The sequence below is a fragment of the Camellia sinensis genome, chromosome 5, assembly GCF_055761805.1.
Source record: "Camellia sinensis isolate YWXY chromosome 5, ASM5576180v1, whole genome shotgun sequence".
NCBI lineage: Eukaryota > Viridiplantae > Streptophyta > Magnoliopsida > Ericales > Theaceae > Camellia > Camellia sinensis.
The window spans coordinates 113880556-113901843 of record NC_138965.1 but is presented as its reverse complement, the minus strand read 5'-3'; the positions used below and the strand labels follow the sequence as shown (position 1 = coordinate 113901843).

At 31.6% G+C, this 21288-nt stretch overlaps 1 protein-coding gene and 1 long non-coding RNA gene across 5 annotated transcripts; one reads left to right on the top strand and one right to left on the bottom strand.

The window, feature by feature from the left end:
* Nucleotides 1-1045: 1045 nt before the first annotated feature.
* LOC145790812 (uncharacterized) lies at nt 1046-3975 on the top strand. Of its 2 annotated transcripts, none has more exons than XR_014330038.1 (3): nt 1046-1266; nt 2677-2745; nt 3680-3975. It is a non-coding gene; the product is annotated as an uncharacterized LOC145790812 (long non-coding RNA). The 2 variants fall into 2 exon arrangements; XR_014330039.1 differs by lacking the exon at nt 3680-3975 and adding an exon at nt 3313-3642.
* Nucleotides 3976-15187: 11212 nt separating this feature from the next.
* LOC114258342 (vestitone reductase) lies at nt 15188-18839 on the bottom strand. 3 transcript variants are annotated; one of them, XM_028198305.2, is made up of 4 exons: nt 18512-18839; nt 16334-16858; nt 15561-15756; nt 15188-15466 (listed from the first exon to the last, which is right to left on the bottom strand). In XM_028198305.2, the coding sequence occupies exons 1-4, from the start codon at nt 18645-18647 to the stop codon at nt 15325-15327; spliced, it is 999 nt and encodes a 332-aa protein (XP_028054106.2). In that variant the 5' UTR covers nt 18648-18839; the 3' UTR covers nt 15188-15324. The 3 variants fall into 3 exon arrangements, with proteins under 3 accessions (XP_028054106.2, XP_028054105.2, XP_082725744.1); XM_028198304.2 differs by having other exon boundaries at nt 15188-15469; nt 18512-18825; XM_082869618.1 differs by having other exon boundaries at nt 15188-15469; nt 16334-16861; nt 18515-18759.
* Nucleotides 18840-21288: the final 2449 nt, after the last annotated feature.

The following is a 21288-nucleotide window of genomic DNA, read 5'->3' as shown; positions in this document are numbered from 1 at the left end:
AATATGTTGTTGCTGTAATTTTTAGGAGTGGAAAGAATTTGAATTCATTTGTTGAACCATTTTTTCATGCTGATATGTATCATCAAGCATACTCGTTTTCGATTGGCCCAGTCCTAACTATTAAAAAACCTGTGTGTAGCATTGATGATGCTATGATTTTACCTCCATTGAGTAAGAGACCAGCTGTGTGACAACCCCATCACGTATAATAATTAGCATTTAATTAATTAAGAAGATTTGAATTTTAATTGCCTATTATTCTAATTTAATTTGGCATTTATGAAAATTATGGAGATTGATTCGTATATGATTCTATTAAAGATTTAGTTTGGAATTAGAAATTGAAAGCCTAAATGGCTCGAGAGAGTATAATTGGTGAATTGAATTATTTTAATTTCGAATATCGGACCATATGAGAGTTAATTAAATATTCGATTCAAATTAGTAAAATTGAGATTTTATTAAGTGGGTCCGAATTGGAGTTGATTAAGTCATGAGAATTGGGAATTAAGATTATTATGAATTAAATTTATTTATGAAGTGTTCAATTGAATGTGTAATTTATTGTCGAAGATTTTGAAGTTTAATCTGAAATTGAAAGCCTTAATGATTTAAGAAACCAAAATTGAGGTTGAAAATAAGTTTAATTAACTATTTGGAGCCTTTTGGGAGTTTGATTAAAAATCTGATTTAGAATGATAAATTTAAATATAATTAATTGGGCTATAATGGAAGTCAAATTAAATTGATTAAATTATGTGAGATTTGTGATTAGTTATAATTAATTTAATTATATGCTAATTGACATTTGTTAAGACAAGTGTTATTTAATTAATTTAATTTAATCATAAATTGAATTATGGAATAATCTAAAATTGAGGGTATAAATGGGTGTGGGTGTCCTAAGCAAATCTGTGTATGTGTGTGCATGTAAGTGATGCATTGGAATTTAAGGATGAGTGCACGTGTGCAATGTAAAGAGTGGAGTGCGTGTGTTGTATTTATTTCATTAGGTGAAGAAGTGGGTTCATTTACAAAAGAAACAGAGAGAGAGAGAGAGAGAGAGAGAGAGAGAGAGTTGAAGTCAAGAATGAAGAAATGTGTGAGTGTGTGTATGCTGGAGAAGTTTGAAAGTTAAACAAAAGAAAAAAAAAACACACTTGAGTTCGAGTTCAAGAGAGAATAAGAGAAGAAAAGATGAAAAATGGAGAAATGCAGAGAGGAAGCTCCATCTTCAACAAGAAATTCAACAAATCAAAACTTTATGTAAGAAATTAAAGCTTAAATCTTGTAGATAAGTCACCTAATAGCTTAAATTAAGGAGTAATTGGGTTCAATTGCATATAATTAAAAAGAAATTGGCAGGAAGATGAAGAAGTTAAGTTAGGTTCATGATTACGGAAATTAACTTAGAAATTAATTATTTTGGGTTTGATTTTGAATATCTTGTATGAATTTGAGTCTTGTTTTTACATACATGTAATTTGGAGAAATTAAAGAATTAATTCATGAACATGGTTAAGGTTAATAAATATGGAAATAATTGTAAGAATTCTTCAATTAAGCTTGGGTTTGGAAACATTGATATATACGAGATGTATATTTACATGCACAATGAAGTTTTTAAGAATTGAGCCATGCAATTTCATATTTTGAAGAGAAGAAGGAAGAATTTTATAAAAATCAAGTTTATGGAAATTTGGAGTTAATCATAAAGTTAAACAATGTTTTGATTTTATTATGAAAGATAGGAATTGGTTTAATTTTAAATTTGAATCCATGCATGTAATGTAATTTAAGAATTTTTATTTAATTTAAGCATATTATTTTTGAGTTTGGGATTATATTCATGAAATTAGAAAGAAATTGGGTTTTGATTGAAATAAATTAATTAATAATTTTGTTTCATGATTTTGAGTTTGGATTTTAAAGTATTGATATATGAAACTTTTTGCATTGAATTTATTTCAAGAATTCATGAGTCTTATGTTTAATTTCATGCTTATTCTTCAAAGAAAAAGAAGTTTGAAAATATTTGAATGCTAGAGTTTGATTTAAGTTTTGACAACTTGATGAGATTTTAAGTAAATGATTTATAAATAAGTGTTTATGTTTTGTAAAGTGTTTTCAAGGTTTTAATCAAGATATGTAAGTTTAAAGATTGAAAGATGCATTTGGAAACCATTTTTGAGAAATTCAGAATTCTAGAAATTTTACAGACTGCTCGAGCGGACTAATTACCGCTCGAGCGCACATTAAGGGCTTCCAGTACTTTTGAGCAACTAAAGGTTCTCTCGAGCGAACAACTATTTTTAGCATATTTTGAAAAATTGCATTTAGTTCATATTTTCATTCTCATCTCTTCCCAAGCATTCTAGACATGATTTCTATCTCAATGAAGATTAATAAGCTAACAATCAACATAAATTAGTTGGTTAAATAATAAATCATTGATGTAGTAATAATTGATTAAGAAGCCAAGTAAGAAATCAGTCTATTTGGAAAACAAGGAATTGGTAATGAAAAAATACGTGAAATAAGAACCCGATTCATTTGATAAGAAAGAATACACATAGTAAAATTTCAGATTACTCAGACAGAAAAGACAAGAGAAGTCAAGTTTGATCAAGGAAGTGATATTGTGTTTCAATGTATATATGTTATGTATTTGTGTAGGTCACGCGCTATCGTTTGCCTGATCCATCTAATTTGTCAAATCTGTCTGATCTGCTTCTGGAGCTATCTGTGAGTAATAGCTTTGTAAAGCTATGTTCAATTATAAGTATTTTCTGAATAATATGAAATGATCAATTTTCTGAAATGCTATGCTTTGTATGAATGAATGATTGTCTAAGTTTCTGAAATATATTCGTGGCATCCTTAGTTTCAAATGACATCTGTTATTTGTTCTGTTATGTCCCAATTATGGGCCAACTATATGTCTAATGAGCCAACTTTTATGGATCCCTCTGTATACATCCTATTCATGGGTCAACTATATGTCTCATGAGCCAACTGTACCATCTCCGTGCACGGGAGTCAACTATATGCCTTCATGGTCGTCCCTTTATGGGTCAACTGTTTTTGTTAGTGCTAATGGATATACCACGTACACTTAACTGTAAATTTTGATTATGAATATGATTCTGATTCCATTTCTATTATGAATACTGATTTTTGAACAAGAATATGAATCCACTTCTGATATAAACTGAATTCTGTTTTCTGTATTTGTTATGGACGACATTCATTAAACACTTTACTCTGTTATTATTCACTGGGCTCCACATACTGTATTATTTATGTATGTAGGTGACCAGGCACGTGACCAGGCACGTGATCGGGCTTAGAGGCGTCTACCTGGAATTTGTTTTTGTCAGCCAACCTATGTGCCTCCCGTGGAGGTTCCGGATATGTCAAGTGGTTATGGCTATGTGATTAAAGCTTAAGTTTTGTTTTCTTGTTTAGTTAAAGAAGTCCTTGTTTAATTTGTAAATAGGGCTAAGTCCATTTTTGTCTAATCTGTATATACATATATGATGACGTAACGATGATGTGTAAATATGTATATAAAAGGTTTAAAATTTTTCTGTTTCATTTAAGTTTGCATAGCTCAATAGACGTCGTATATTTGTTATTTGCTTCCGCTAGCCCCTAATATTATGTTAATCTGTCTCAGAGGCATTTGGTAATCCCAGGATTACTAGCCGGTTATGATGCTAAACCTATAGGGACGGGTTTTGGTCGTAACAAGTTGGGAGGCCAAAGAAGAACATAATTAGTTCTACTGGAGAGTTTAAAAAGGTGATAAAGTGTAGTCGATGTAAGAGTATTGGTTGCCATAATAAGAGGACATGGAAGGAACCTTTATTAAATAGTTGAGGATAATACATTTTATTGATTGAATAATACATTTGAGGATATTAGAGGAATTTATGTTGTATTTTTCGATGTTGGTTAACAGAGAGAAATTTGTATGGGTATGGATCTTATTAAAAAAATAATATGTTTGTTATGCGTTTTGTTTATGTACTTTCTGGATCGATGCACTTGTGTTTCTGAAACATACTTTGGGCAGTGTGTTTATGACACCAGTCAAATTAATCCAGAGAAATTAGCTAATAGCAAAAAAAATTACTTTCTGTATTGTGTTTTTTGAAATGTACTTTTATACAGTGTGTATATAATAGTAATCAAATTCATCTAGAGAAATTTCCCAATAGCAAAGAAAATTACTCTGTGTATCGTGTTTTTTAAAACATACTTTGGAAGTGTGTTTATAATACCAGTCAAATTCATCTAGAGAAATTTGGCAATAGCAAAGAAAATTACTATGTGCATTGTGTTTTTTGAAACATACTTTGGGTAGTGTATTTATAATACTAGTCAAATTCATCCAGAGAAATTTGCCACTGGTAGAAAAAATTACTCTATGCATTGTGTTTTTTGAAGTCAAATTCATCGAGAGAAATTTGCTAATAACAGAGAAAATTACTATCTGCATTGTGTTTTTTGAATTTGATGGTGGTGAATTACTTTGTGCATTGTTTTGTACCAACACAGTGTATTACAAATTACATGATCATATAGGTACCCTCTTTGCATGATACGAGATAAATTTCTTTGTGAAATTCTGGTAACTTCAAACCAGAGAAGTTTCTTCAGACATAGAATTTTCTCTGTGTGCATTTTATTGACAATTACCACTTAGCATGCATTATAAAAAATATATATTTAACCATTAATAGCTATGTAATTTTGAGATTTACATTAGTCAAAAAAAGATATATACATATATGTCAAACATCATCATGCCTTCAATATATGAAAAAAAATATTGGAGGGTTAATCCTAATTACTTTGTGTACATTGTCTTCTTTTCACTAGTTTGGTACTTCTTATAATGGTATTTGAATTGGTTATGTCCATGACCGGCCAACTTCGGTCGCAAATCTTTCTATGATTTATGCCCTCATCAACCTTACGTCTTGTGTTGACAATGTCGAGTTGATAGGTACATGGTTGATATATTGTCTCATTATGTAGCATACAAAGAGGCCACAATCCACACTGCATACAAATTATAGGTATAACTAGTTTTGAGAAACATTCAAATCAAATTACCTTATTTATAGATGTTGTATGAAACTTACGAATCATTGGCTTGTTGTGGAGCATTGTCGACATATTGAAAGTCATAATTTTTGTTTTGTGAGTCTATCAATTTAAACGAGGGTTGTGACTGTGCTTTTCTTTCAAGGCATGCTTCAAAAAATTCTCTACATAATCTTGCTACAAAAAAGATAATTTTTAAATAACAAAGAAATTAACACACAATGACACAAATTAACGAGAGTCTATGAAAATTATCATTACATAAACATTATCATGGATCGGAGAAATTTGCACTCGTTACCAATTGTTTTGCATCTTTGAGATATTTGTCGTGTACACCTTCCCTAATTGTTCTTAGCGAGTTGTAGTACCTCCATAAGTTGTCTTTTTTGTCCAAGACAAGCAAGGTCTAATTATTTTCATCAAATGACTTCTCATTGCCACCACTATTTATTGGGAATGGAGAAATCTGTAGTTCCTTCATGCGGTTTTAAGATGCTTGTCAAACAATGATATTCGGAAAGTTTGATGCCACCACTATTTATTGGGAATGGAGAAACCTGTAGTTCCTTCATGCGGTTTCAAGATGCTTGTCAAACAATGATATTCGGAAAATTTGATGCCACCACTATTTATTGGGAATGGAGAAACCTGTAGTTCCTTCATGCGGTTTCAAGATGCTTGTCAAACAATGATATTCGGAAAGCTTGATTTTCTGTCATCTTGATAAAGTTCTACGGCCAGAGAAAATCAAACAATGGTTACATAAAGTTGAAATGATAGGAATTTCAGAAATATACATATAGAGAAATTTGAAATGCACACTACTAGCTAGAGAAAATTAGACAAGTCACACAACTGGCTTCAAGAATTATCTCAACAAGAGAAAGTAGTAAGTAAATTTCAAAGAAAATCAAATAAAAGAGTAGTAACATACCAAGCTCATGCATGTAAAAAAAAATGAACTTGCTTGTTGTCCTTTTCTCCTTTGGTCAGCAAATAATATCTCTCCATAACCATCAATGACATGAAAATATCATTTATAATTGTAATATTGGTTTATAAATGCTTATGGAACATGACAAAGAAATTTGATGAAAGACTTACATTGTTGGCAATTTCTTTTTCCTTTATTAGGTTTTCAATCTTCAAAAGTAATGATATTCAACTCACTTGTCTAGATGAAAGCCCTACAAGATGACAAAGAAGGGATTTAATAGTTAATGCAATATAAGTTAGTAAATGGTTATTTGTTATACTTAATCTAGTCCAGACACATTTGATATATGTTATAAGATATCTTTGACATGTCCTTTTATCAATTTTGCAATAGGTAGACTTTGTGAAAAAATTCAAGATTTTCTGACGTTTGTCGGTTGAGGCAATACATAGTCATCAGCATCAAGTATTTCTTTGTCTTCGGTAGTTTGCTCTATTGGCTTTGCATCTTGCTTTGAATCTCTAGTGATCTTCACAACTTTGGGATATTGAAAGTCAGGATCTTGTTTTCCTTTCCTTTCTTTTGCCTTTAAATTCTTTATCATTGATGTAGGATCTTTTTTCACTGTAGACAGTGAAAATATCCGTAAAAATTAAATTTCTCTTAAGTAACAGATCATATTTCAATATATAAATTTATTTGATTCAATATTTTCCAGTTACCATAGACTTTTGTCTTTTGTTTTGGTTGTTGTTTGTGTGCCACTTTTTCTTGTTGGGTTATTGGTTGTTGTTCCACTTCCATTCCAACTATACAAAGTGAAAATCAAACAAGCTCCAAAAATCAATGTAGTCAAAGAAGTTACAAAATCTAGAGAAAATTACACACATATAAAAGCAAATAGACAGAGAAAATCAAATAAGCAGCAGAAATCAAACTGGCCAAACTAATGTGGTCAGAGAAATTTAAATTCTAGAGAAAACTACCATTGACAGAGAAAATTTTAGTAAATAGAAATTTTTCTGAGTTATGTTGACAAAAGAACATAACTTTTTGTGGTTCAAGATTTTCACTGACCTTGGGATTGAACTTGTGTTGGTGTTCGATGTGGTTGTATTGCTAGTTTGACGGATAGTTCTTAAATTTGTTCATGCAATCTAGGATTTTCAGTTTCAACCTCTAAAATTGAAGTCCTCAACTATCGAATTGTTTTTTTATCATCTTCTTTTGAACCTCCAATAGTCTTAGTTTCAGTTGGTTTGTGTTGTCTCTTTCTTGAAGTTTTGAATTATTTGATGTCAAGATTCTTATTGCAATGTCCTTTTCTTCAAGTAATTGATTCCATTTTTTCTCTTCTATTTTGGATTTAGAAAGTGCCTTTAGTCTTTCATGTAGATTAGCAATTTGAGCATCCTTTGATTCCTCAGATTCTTGAGGATATTGCATTGTTGACCCACAAATGCTATCACGATGTTGGTTCATCCGCTCATTATTTTCTTCTCCATCCCTTTCCTCATTGTTCTCTTCTTATCTTCTTCTTCGTTGTCTTCTTTTTCTTCTTCTTTCCCTTCATATTCTTCTTTGTATTCTACTTCTTTATTTTCTTCTTTGGCTTCCTTTTCTGCACTACTTCCTTGATCTTCTTCTCCATTGTTTGCTTCTTGTTCTTCTTTGTTGCCTTCTCCTTCTTCATTCTTCTTCTTCTAATGTCTGCTTGAATTTGGCCAATGCCTTTTTTGCTTCTTTCTTTTTATTTTTACCAAGACAAAACTCTTATGATGGGTTTTTAACTAGTTTTTCGTTATCTACCTATAACAGGAGGGTCTTTTATTAGAGAAATATTAAAATTTCATTGAGAGAAAAATTCAAACAAGATCAACCAAATGCCAGATAAAATTCCTCTAAATCAAACTAATAGGAAAAAAAATTCAGAGAAAATTTTATAGGCTAGAGAAAATTACACACAAGGAGTCATAATTTTGTGGGTCAGAGAAAATTATGGAGAAAATTACACACAAGGGGACATAATTTTATGGGTCAGAGAAAATTATGAAACAAGCAACATAATTTGATGGGTCAGGAAAAATTCAGATACCAGAGAAAATCAATCAAAGCATATAAGTTAATGTTACTATAATTATGGTTAGAAAAATTTGGATTTCAGAGAAAATCCATTACAAGGGTAGAAATAAACCATTGGTAATCAAACAAGCAACATAAATTAAAATTTCAGAGAAAATTGATCTTAATCAGTCAAGGCACATAAGTTATTCCATATAAGTGATTACATTGCAGAGAAAATTGCAGATAAATTTTGATTAACATTGGTTTATAAGTTATTCCATATAAATTGATGACAAACAAACCAAGGTGAAAGAAATTTTGGAATTTCATTGAGACTTGAGTAGCGATAGAAATCTAACCTGTCGATGTGCAAGAAATTGGATTGGTGTCTTCTGTAACTATTTGGTCAAGCTTTGCAGGTTTCAATTGGCACATCTTGGGAATTCGGTTGTGTTATTGTCTTCTTAGTCAATGACAGTTGCATGTTTGCATAGCCAAAACTGTGATGGAAAGTGAAGTATTTAAATTTTACTAAACACACAAATTTGTAAGTATCATAACGGTAAATGAAAATGGAAATTCTACTTACCAGCACTGCAATGACACACCACGTAACTTTCTCTGGAGTTTTGTGCAATGCTGTTATAAAATCGATCAATGTTGTTGTTATTACTTGTGGCCAATCATACTTCTTCAATGATTCAAGGGGTTCCATGTACTTGATAAAAAACCACCCTATTGAATTCCCACTTGTTGTAAAAAATAGGGTGAGACACAAGTACAAGGTAACAATGATTGCTATATCTTTGAAGTCATTTGGTTGTTTCCCTTTCATTGCTTTGACCAATGCCTTCTTTACAACAGGACCAGTGAGCCTCGTTTCCTTTGGGAATCTTCGCCTTAGGAATGGGGTGTTTGGCTTCTTTGAGTATCTTAATGACATGGCACCTTTACCATCTTCCAAACCAAAAATCAAGGTCATGTCATTGGTTGTAAAGGTCAAGTTTTTCTTATCAATTGTGAATGCTTTTGTTTTTTCATTGTATCTTTGGATTATTGCAACTACATCATCATCTGATTTCCTACACTTCCTTGGATCCATCATTCTCGTTGTTAGAGCTTGGATCAAATACTAGAATGGGGCCTTCTGAAGTTTTACAACTTGGTTTGAATTGAATTTAAGTGTTTGAAAAAAGGAGACAACATATGAGAGATTTGATTGGTATTGAATGTTATAATTAGCTATTTTCCTTTGGAGTTTAACAAGTTTTTTTTCCCTTTGAACTTAAGTCTTTTGAAGTTGGTTCATCTTGATGTTATTGTTTAATCGACTTGGACTTCTATTTTTTCATGAGAAGTTTGTCGTGTTTTGCTACTTTTGCGTTTCATCATTTTCTAGACAATGAAAGCGTAAAGATAAAGACGTCAACATTAAATCCCAGAGAAAATTAAACATGTCAGGGAGAAAACTAAGGTACCTAGAGAAAATTATAAATGTCAGAAAAAATTAGATGTCAGAGTACTAATTGTTTTCCTGTGGAATACATCTAGCCACAGAAAATTTTCATTCCTAGAGAAAATAAACAAAGCAGCATAAACATGCCCGAGAAATTCTCAATAATTGCTAAAATTACATATATAAATAAAATATAGTCAGAGAAAATTCAAAAAAGAAATAGAAATCTAGCAAGACACAGAAAATTAAAATGCCGGAGAAAATTAAACATGGCAAGTCAGAGAAAATTTCCATTCCACAATTAGCAAGAGAAAATAAACAAAGCAACATAAACATGCCATAGAAAATTACACAACAGAGAAATTTGAAGAAAACCAAGAATTGAACAAAATAAACATACCACAGAAATTTTCAAAAAAGAAACGTAAATCTAGCAAGCCACAAAATATTAAAATGTCAGAGAAATTTACAGACACAGCTAGAGAAAATTAAACACGGTAGACACACACAAGGAAGAAAAGTATTTTGGCCAGAGAAAATTATAAATGCCAGAGAAAATAAACAAAGCAACATAAAAATGACAGAGAAATTTTCAATAATTGCTAAAATTACATATAGAAATAAAATATAGCCAGAGAAAATTCAAAACAGAAACATAAATCTAGCAAGCCACAGAAAATTAAAACGCTAGAGAAAATTACGCATGCCAGAGAAAATTAAACATAGTAGAGAAAATTAAGCCATGGCAAAGAAGGAACAACCTTCTTATGTTTTTCCAGAAAATTACACAACAAAGAAATTTGGAGAAAAACAAGAATTGAACTAAATAAAGGGGATTTTTTTGTTAGGGTCTGTAGTATTAAGATTTTATAGCATAAAGAATATCCAATATTTTCATAATGTTTAAGGCCTTATATATCAATCCAGAGAAAATTCAACTCAGAAATTCTCTAGACAGAGAAATTCAAAATTTCTCTGCTTTGTTCTTACGTGATCTAGAGAAAATTCAAAGCACTCCAGAGAAATTCAAAATTTCTTTGCTTTGTTCTTACCTGATCCAAAGAAAATTCAAATCACTCCAGAGAAAGAAATTCAAAATTTCTTTGCTTTGCTCTTACCTGATCTAAAGAAAATTCAAACCACTCTAGAGAAATTCAAAATTTATTTTCTTTGTTCTTACCTGATTTAGAGAAAATTTAAACCACTCTAGAGAAATTCAAAAGTTCTCGAATTCCCGAAAATCGGATTAATCACCACCGAAATCAAAGATTCCAGTATCAAAACACAAGCCCATCCCAAATCATTTACTCTCTCACTCTTCTCTGACCTCTTATCCACCGGAAACACCTCTGAAATCGCCTTCAAAACGAACCTCGCCGGATCGACACAGTCAACCAGGGCAACCGACATTTGAGCCCTTATTGAGTCAAATTCCTTCTTTCTAGCCGTCACGAACCTCTAGAAACCCTCAGCGTCCATTTTCATACACAAATTCCTCAGTTTAATGAGAAAGCCCTCGCCGTCATCAACTTCACCTTCTCCACCACCGTCACTGCAACCGAAGGCATCGAGAGCGGCCGCCTTGCAATACTAGACCTTGTTGAGGGCGGTAGAGACGGAATTGGCAATTGTGACCTCTCGGTTCTCGAGGACTTTGAGGGAGTCCTTGGTCTGAGATTCGAGAGTTCTAATCTTGTTCATTAGAGCCTCAGGCTGCTTCAGAAGGTTTTTCTTGAGAAAAAAGATGCAACAGAGAGAGAGAGAGAGAGAGAGAGAGAGATTCGATAATAGAGAAGTTGGTAGAGAGAGAAGTCAAATTTCTCTGTGATATATCAGTGTGGGGTTAAAGCACTTTAGACATTATAAAATAATATTGTGGATCTCTTTCATTACTAAAAATGGGAGAGGGAACTTAAACTAATTTTCCCCCAAAATAAACATGAGAGAGAAATTTTCAAAAAAGAAACATAAATCTAGCAAGTCACAGAATATTAAAATGCTAGAGAAATTTATAGGGCAGAGAAATTTGAATGAATTGAACTTGAAAATTACTTAGAGAAATACAGAGAAATTAACCATGCCAGAGAAAATAGGGGAATAAACACAAACAAATAGGGGAACAAACATGCCAGAGAAAATTCAAAGAAGAAATATAGATCAAGCAAATGCCGGAGAAATTTATAGATAAAATCGCACAACAAGCTTCAAGAATAAGTTCAAAGCGCGGAGAAATAACATTTTTCAAATTCGTTTAGCTTTTATTACGAAATTGAAACCCTAATGAATGGAAGACTAATATAAAATGCAATTATCTGTGTTTCTAGAGAAAAACTTGTTGGATTATAGAAAAACTTACCAGAGTGAGGATTACGAATTGATATGCCCTAAGACGAAGATGTACTATGATGAAGATGAACTGAGATGACAATGAACAGTGAAAACGAGTCAAAGAAACTTGTGAGGAAGGAATGGAAAAGATTTTCACAGAAGATAATGAAACCCTAATGTCGATAGTGAAGATGATTGTGAAACCCTAATTCTGCTCTACTCTTGCTCGTGAAGATGGTTGGATATCAGTATTGGAACTTAGTCATCAGAATCCAATTGAGTTTTCTCAGTTGATTGTGAAGGGTATTTTGGTCTAAAAAATAATTAAAAAGTGTCCATTCTAGTTGAGGGACTTAAGGCATCATCTCTTTTTTTGGTGTCCTTTATTCTCTAAATTACTATTATTAGGGACCTTAAAAATAATTTTATCTTTGGTGGGTAGAAATAATTTTTAAAAATTCAAAAACATTTTTTTGACATTTATTTTTGTCAAATTAGCTTATATTTTATCAAATTAGTGACTTTGCCCTTGAAATTGAGCAATAGTATCTTCAATTATTCTTATTTGGAACAAAATTCAAAAATAAGGGTCAAATGTGTCACAATTAAAAAATTAGGGTTCAAAGTGACACAAGTAACAAACTATAAGAACTGTTAGTGTAATTCGCCCAAAAATCAATCATGTGCATGTAGATAATGGCCCTGTTTGGGGCAGCTTAAAAGCTGCTTATTTCAGCTTTCAGCTTAATTTAAGCTATTTTGATGTGTTTGGTTTAGCTTATAGCTTTTTGGAAGTAAGAAATCAGCTTATTCTTTGAGTGGGACAAGAGATGCTTAATTTATAAGTCAGAAATCAGCTTATATTCATAGTTATAAGCTATAAGCTATTTAAGCATAAGCTATAATCACTTTCCCACAGCTCTACCAAACAGGGCCAATGTTATTTTCTCATTGGTTGATAGAATAAATTGAGTGCACAATAAAATTTGAAACTTAAAAGATTCCTGAAATTAGACCATTGTACCTGATTAAGGTCTCGTTTGGGAGCAAATTATTTTCGTAAATTTTTAGCTTTTTACAACAAAATGTATAAAAAAATAAAGAGGGTGATGTGACAACTTATAATGACTTTTTTTTATTAAAACTGAAGGTTGTCAAATGAGGCCGAAGTTGATAATTATTAACCCATGTAAAAACTTTTTGGTAGAAAAATATAATTTTATTATTTATATCTTAACATGCTCTCTCACGGTTAGGTAGACCTTTTATAAACCAGCCAAACATGGGAATTTTGGGAATTACTGTTGTTATTATTATTATAAGTAATAAATAAATAAGGTGAAAACAAAGATTAGCTTAATTTTTTATAATATATAGAAGTTTATTGAGCTGAATACTTATTTTGATGGAACTTTTAACTTAACAAATTGAATTGAGCCTTTGTCTGAGATGTAGGTTGACTTTTTGATTTTTTTTTGTTATTTTAGCTTGATGAAAAAGTTTCATTTAGGATGTGCTTTTTGACTTTTGTGAAAAAAAATAAAATGATTATGGTTTGGATGTGACATTTTATCTTATTGATTTTTTAAATATTTTGTCTTTTTTTTGACTAAAATAGCTAAAGTAGTTCATGCCAAACATAACTTGAAATTTAGGTCGTTTTACAGTGTCTTAGATCATCTCTAATCATGTATCAAATTTATCATCGAATTTGAATTTGATGAAAAATGGTTCCTTTTTCAGCTCCAACGGTTTCATCAAATCGATATCAAATCTAGAATTTCATTTTTATTTCATCAAACTGAGGACACCAATGTGCCTTTCATCAAATCACTATTCATTGTCGTTGAATTTTCACAACCGGATGTCCTCCTAGATGACCACTTCAAGGCAAAAATTTGTGAAAAAATTACACTAGCCGGTCGACCTCCCGATCGATCTCCCGAATGATCATCTCAAGAAGAAAAATTGTGAAAATTTTGTATTGGCCGATCGACCAGCTAGATATTTGTCCGGTCATCATCCCGGTCGACCAGTCATTTGACGAAGTCGCAAAACCCTCATTTAGAACACTTAATATAAAAGAGAATTTGTTCTTAAAATTTTACTCAAATGTAATAAAAAAAATTGATAGCCCATTGGAGATACCCTTACATGTACCATTACTAATGATTTTATACTACAATCCCAAAAATGATTTTATACTACAATCCCAAATTGATACTTGACATAAGCCTTGGTCACGCATATACAAACTTCTTGAATACCCTCCCCTTATAAACTGATTTTCTAAAGTGAGTATCTTCGTGTGATTATAAATTTCAGTGAACCTAGAAATTTCGGCAGAGCAATTTCTTGAGGGAGTCAACAACAAAACTACTAAGAGAGATTCAGCCACTCGTACAACTTGCTTTTTCCAGATCCACTAGCCTAATCCGAATTATTCACTAAATCTGTCTTCATAATTTTTTTTTTGAAGTATTGAATTTCTCCCAAATTTAAATCTAAATTCCGTTTCGATAATCTGAACTGTTTATAATTTAAGACTCTCAATATATATCATCAATGAAAAAATTTGGTCGATAACATTTTTATTTTAGCACGCTTAGGCCTAGTTTGGTAAGTGACTTTTTTAGTCAAAAAGTTACTAAAAAAATCAAAAAACTAACAACTCATACCAAAAGTCAAAGATTTTATTTTCTCTTTACTTTTTACACATCTTTTCGTAAAAAGTCAAAAAGTCATCCCAAACATACTAGTTTTTTTTATATCACATTTTAGTCAAAAAGTTAAAAAGTTACTTAAAAAAACATGTTCCTAAACGAGGCTTTAGTGTCTGAAAAAATAAATGACAAGTATGTTTTTCAAAATAGACCATGCATTTTTTTTTTAGACAAGCGTGATAAAATGAAAATGTTTCGAATCAAATCGACCTAATTTTTTCATAAATAATGTATATGGAGGAGGGCATTACAAAATGAACGATTTGAATCATCAGAATAGAACCCATGCTAGACTCTACAGGCTCCTCAAATTCTCTCAAGTTCAAAGTTGAACTAGTTTGATAAAAATAAACACCTAAAAGATATTTTTAAATTTTTTAAAAATTATTTATGTCTCTCAAAAAGATAAAACCATGTATAAATGATGAGTATTTTTTTTTTTTCACACTATTAGTTTTTTTTAGTTAAAAAAATACTCCCAAAAAATGGAAACTGATTCCAAAACCAAACCAAACCAAACCTGTGTTTAGATTCAAGAGAGAAGAAAATCAAAGAGAAAAGTGAAAAAAAATAGTTTTTATTTCATTCATATTTTTTCATTTCTTTTTCTTTTCCCTCCACAAAACACAAATACAGATGCATCTTTAGTTTATTACAACACTATAATCCTTATTTTTTTTAAAGACAATAATGACATACTAGATTAAACCCCCTTCTTTGCAACATTGAATAGCTCCATCAAACATGTCTTCAAATCCATACTTAAACTTGAACCCACAATCCAATAGTTTCTTTGAAGACAAGCCGGAATACTTGGACTCTTCAATTCCATTCAACAAACTGCTAGAAATAAGTAGTGATCATATGTTAATATTTCTCCTTGGAGAAAAAAATCAAGATAAAAATGGAAAACTAAAAAAAAATTGTAACTTACTCAGCTTTAGGAACCGGATATTCTGGGTATTTAGCAGACAAAAATTCACAAATTTGATCAATTGTAACTTCGAGCGGGGAGCAAATGTACCGCCCTTTCAGATTAGGATTTTCCAGAAGGAAGATGTGTGCATTGGCTACATCATCTATATGCACCAAAGATGTTTTAGAAAGATGCTTATATTGTTCCTCTTCACCTGCATATATTGAAAACATTGTTAAAAAAACAGAAAACGAAAACGAACAGATCAGTATATGGTAAGGTTTTAGTTTTCAAAAAAATTTAAGAATTGGGAAGAAAAATATGTTTAATTGTTTTCATTTCGAAAAAATGGCAACGGTTTTCAAAATTTTGCAAAATAGTCACAAAAAAATATGTTTTCACTTGTCCACACAACCCCTTGAAGCAAACCTGTCAGCAACCAATCGAGCAAGCAAATTTTTGAGACTTCAATGATGGAAGATGATAAATAAAGAAATGAAAATGAATGTTAAGTGTAATAGTTTAGTGATTTAGTCATATTATATTTAGGAAAATTAAATTTATATTTTAATAAATATTATCAGACAAGGGGGTAGGGAGAAGAAAACTCGTCCCGGCCCCACTTTTGGAACAGGGCAGGGGAAATTGTCATTCCTATTACAGGCACTCCCCCTCCCCCTCAGCCAAACATTTCATACGTTTTGTTTTTTGCAATTTGTTTTTTGTACACGGAAAATTGAAAATTGACAACATTATACCACGCATTAGAAAGTAGGGTTGATAACACGTACCAAAAATCACAGCCAACGCTGTATATACTGAACCGGGGCAGTGAGGACAAAGGTAGGGGCCGATGATCATAGGAGGAATCAAACTCACGAGGTTTAATCCATGATCTTTTGCAAATTCTAAGGCTGCCCTTTCAGCCAATGTCTTGGAAATTATGTATGAAGCTCCAAAGGGCTTTTGTGCTCTAACATAATCTATATCAGTCCAGTGACTCTCATCAATCATGCCTAAATTCTTGTCATTGTACAACACAGTGAATGCACTAGAAGTGTACACAACTCGCTTCACCGTCTTTGAATTTACACAGGCTTGTAGAATGCCTAAGGTTGCATTGATTGCTCTCTCATTCGTGACTTCCTCGGGTACATTCTCTTCAAAAGTAACAGGGTGAGCAACATGAAAGACTCCTGTGCATCCTCTAATGACACTGTCAAAAGTCTCGGGGTGGTTGAGGTCGGCATTGAAGATTTGGAGCTTTTCTGATGCGCCCGGTAGATTTGTTAGGTAGCTAATTTCTTTATTGCTGTCTGGTCAAAGAATCAAATACTGGTAAGTGTTAATAAACATATAAATTCCCATCTTTCAATGTGTTGTTTCGACTAGCATGGAAGTAGAACATTTGGTAGATATTTCACAAATGTTTGGAAACATTTCGCAAGTGTTTAATGTTTCCCAACTTTACATTGATACTAAAATTTTGGTTCAAAAGTACCAATTAGACAATTGTAAGTTGAATTTATGCTGTAAGAAAACTTCTTGTCATGATTATTGCACTAAATTTTTTTTTTTATAAATATGGAGCGATTTTAATGGAGCAACTCCATGAAAGGAAGAATAATGATTCATGTAAATTATGGGAAATGCCAGGAAGTCAATAAGCTAATTCTATGATGTTTATTTGCTAGGCTATCCACCTAAACCAGAAGCAATTATAGATGCTATAACAGAACTTCGTAAGAAAATATCTCGAGAAATCTATGAAGGAGATGATTCATGTTTTACTATAGAACGTATTACTATTAATTACTATGATTCTATTCCATATTCCGGTAAGATTCAAGAACTAAATATAGGCAAGGTGCATCTAGGACGCTCTGTTGAAGATAGTTCTTTCGCCAAGGATCAAAATTTTCAGAAGTCAGTTTCTGTGTGCTGTTTCGATTAACATGGAAACATACACATTTTGTAAATGCTTTGGAAACTTTCTGAAACATTATAAGAGCGACAAAAGGATTTTAAAATATATAGAAATGTTTGGAAACATAAATTGAAATTTATCTAAATGTACAAAAGCCTGATAGTTGATTAATTAAACATATTGATTTGGGATTAACTCTGTTTAAACTAATTTTCATGGTGACCCAAAAATGCACTAATATTTATATGAGAAAGTTCAATGAAGTAAATCTATACTATATTTGCTGAACAGTACTCAAGCTTGAACAATACAAAGCTCAGTTATACTATTAGGTTTTTTATTTTTTTATATTTTATATATTTTTTGTATTTTATTTTATTTTATGGAACTACTATCAGTTTCTTGAAACCATCAATTATGGACCCTAGAGCACTAGCGGCATCATCCCAGAAAATAATTGGGGATTCTCTGTTCCTCTGATTCAATGCATTCTTAATCGCACAATGTGGAGAGAATCTTAAGATAAAAGAATTTCAAAACATGATCACTAAAAGTGTATTAGGGAATCTCAAGATACAGAAATTTCAAATCATAATTGTATGGTTAAAAAAACATTTATGTCAAAAATCATTAAAACCCTCTCTATTCCTTTCCTCAAACTTATTCCAAATTGAGTAAGCTCAATTTTTTACTCAAGTAAAGAGAAACCCATTTCATTTATACAAATTTATATCCAATTCAAACTTGACACTACCTACTATTTTAATTTTTACCCAAACTTTTCACTAATTTTCTTTAATCCATTGCTTCCACTCAAACTCAACACTTGGACAATTTTATCTAAATTTGAGCTTATAGTGCTTCATATCAAATGAATCTTTTTATTGAATATTTCTCATTCAATCTGAATAAAATATAAAGATTAGAGATGATCTAAAAATATATGAGAAATTTGAGGACACAGTAGGATTTTCATATGTACCCAAAGAACACATTACAAAAGATTGTCACTATGACTTTGAGAAGGTAAAGACAACCTTACCAGGGTAAGATCTAATGGTAGTCCTAACTGTATAACCATGTTGAAGAAGCCTCATGATCAACCATGATCCAACATACCCAGTACCACCTGTTACACATACAATACCCTTATCATCATCATCATCACCCCCTTCCATCTCTCTCCTCTCTGTCTCTCTAAAATGGATGTGAGGGGTATTCTACAAAGAAACAGTAGGACTCGCTTGCAGAGTAACTAACATTCAATACTTCTTTGTTTTGTCTGTAAAGAACAAGTGACAAAACAACAGAGTCCTAGTCACCACTTTTTGTGGTGGTTGTGTTACGTTGTATTATGTCTACCCTTCTCTGGGTTTTTGGTCTATCAGAGGCCACGGAAGCTTCTATTTGCGAAATGGGTTCCGCTTGTGCCCAGTCCGAGATCGGACTGGACAGTACCGTTGGGTCCATGAGGGCTCATTATGGCTCTTGTTTTGATAATTGAAACCGTCAATGTGTAGAACTCGTCAAGTACTATATATTTATAAAAAATCATGTTGATCGAACATCAATAACTATGTGATTAAAATAGTTTTTTGTCAACCGTTAATTTATTTACCGTCCATTTTTATTTATACATAACTGATTTGATCACATAGTTATCGATATCCGATCAACATGATTTTTAATAGGCGTAAAGTATTCGACGAGTTCTACACATTGAACGGTTCGGATTATCAAAACTAGACCCATGATGAGCCCCAATGAGTCTAACAGTACCATTCAATCCGATCTCGAACTCGACACAAGCTAAACCCTTGTGAAATTATTTTTAGATACCCATGGCATTACGGGGTATTATTATTTGGTCGAGGATCGCCTAAAAATTTAAATTTCATCATCATGTAAAGTTTATAAAGCTTATCATGAATTTTATTTTAATTATTTAAATCGTTTATTTTTTAAAATTTTTATGTATATTATTCTTTAAAAAAATAAGTCGTTCTGATAATTATAAATTTTTTATTTTATTGTTTTTATTTATAAAAATAAATAAATAAATAAAGTGAATGGCCTATCTTTAAAAAAACATATTTATTGTTCATTTTTCAGAAATAAATATAATAAAATAAAAATATTATAATTATCAGATAGACTTAATTTTTTATGAATGATATACAAAATAAATGATTCAAATTATCAAAACGGCTCCGTGATAAGCTCTATGAAACCTAATGTTGTGTTTAGTTAGGAGATTTGGGAAGTGATTTGGAAAAGAACATAGAAAATGTGTGTAAAATTAGATAAAATTTAGGTATATTTTATCTATATTTTTTATTTTCTTTTTCAAATCTCTTCTCAAATTCTATAACCAAACACCGCATAACTTGACAGTCAAGTTCAGATTTTGAATCTGAAAAAAAGCTTAATCATATCATATTTGTGCATGCACTCCACATATTATGCTTGTCTTCCATCCACAGTCCACCGTGTAGATGCTAGGGTGTTGTTGATGTTCATAGGCCGATCACGGGAACTATTTCGATGATATGTAATGTTTATTTTATTGAGTTTTATGTGTAGATTATTAAAAATAAATAAATTGACTTGATAATTATAATTAAATAATTTTATTAAATTTATTTTCAAAGAAATAAATAGTCTATTTTGAAAATTATAGATATATATATTATTTATTTTTTTAAGATAAATATAATAAAATTATATAATTATAATTATCATATACATCTGATTTTTTTGTGTGAATAAAATCTAATGAAATAAACATTTCAAATCATCGAAACGATCCCTTACGTTGTGTTTAGTTGAGAGATTTAGGCAGGAATTTGGAAAAGGAAAGAGAAAATGTAACACCCACCTCCTTGATTAACTGCTAAATTTGAAGGTTACTTTAATTATGTGCTTTTATGTGACTTATATGCTTATATGTGTGTTAATTGTGTGCCATGAGTTATTTGAAGTATGTTTTGATTGACAGATATGTTAGTGTGTGAAAAAGGCTTGTCTGAATTATTAAATTCTAAGGTTAAAATTAAATGTTGGACTAGGTGGTTAGAGTCTAATTCACCTTGTTATGTTGGGACTCAACAATAAGTAAAGGAAAGAAAGAGACCAAATTTGAGAGAGAGATAAGAGAGTTCTAGAGAAACTTAGAAGGTGAACTTAAGAGGGGAATTGAGCTAATCTGCACAAAATTGACCTTCCAAGGTAACATTCCTCTTCTAACTTCTTGAAATTGAGTTAATTCACACATGGAATTGTAGAATTTAGGTTGGATTAGGGAGTTGGGAGGAGCAGGTTGAAAGTATAAACCTTAAAGAGAGGAATCATAGAAAATAGCCTCAAATCTTGTCATACATGGTGTTTCTCATGATCAAGCACTTGTTTCTTGCTTGATTCTTAAAGATGGAGGTTGAAACTCCATGGATTTTGAGTTTGAAACTTACAATTGCATGGTTTTGATTTTTTTATCCCATAAATTCTAAGTGGTGATCTTTAAAATAGAAATTGAGTTTTGTTTGAAACTTTTACTTTTGTTTGAAGTTAGAAATTTCTCATTCAACATGTTTTTGTGAGTTTTGGGTTTTGATTTGCATGAAATTGAAGTTGGGTTTGCAAAAATTGAGCTTCACCTTTGAAGTAGATTTTCGAACTAGAACTTCACTCAAACTGCTCGCTCGGCTTGGGCCACCGCATGAGCGTCCAAATCTTTTTTTGCTCAATTTGCATTCTGCTTAGGGACCACACGAGCGGTTGTGGCCACCGCACGAGCGGCCAGGCCACCGCTCGAGCAACCTA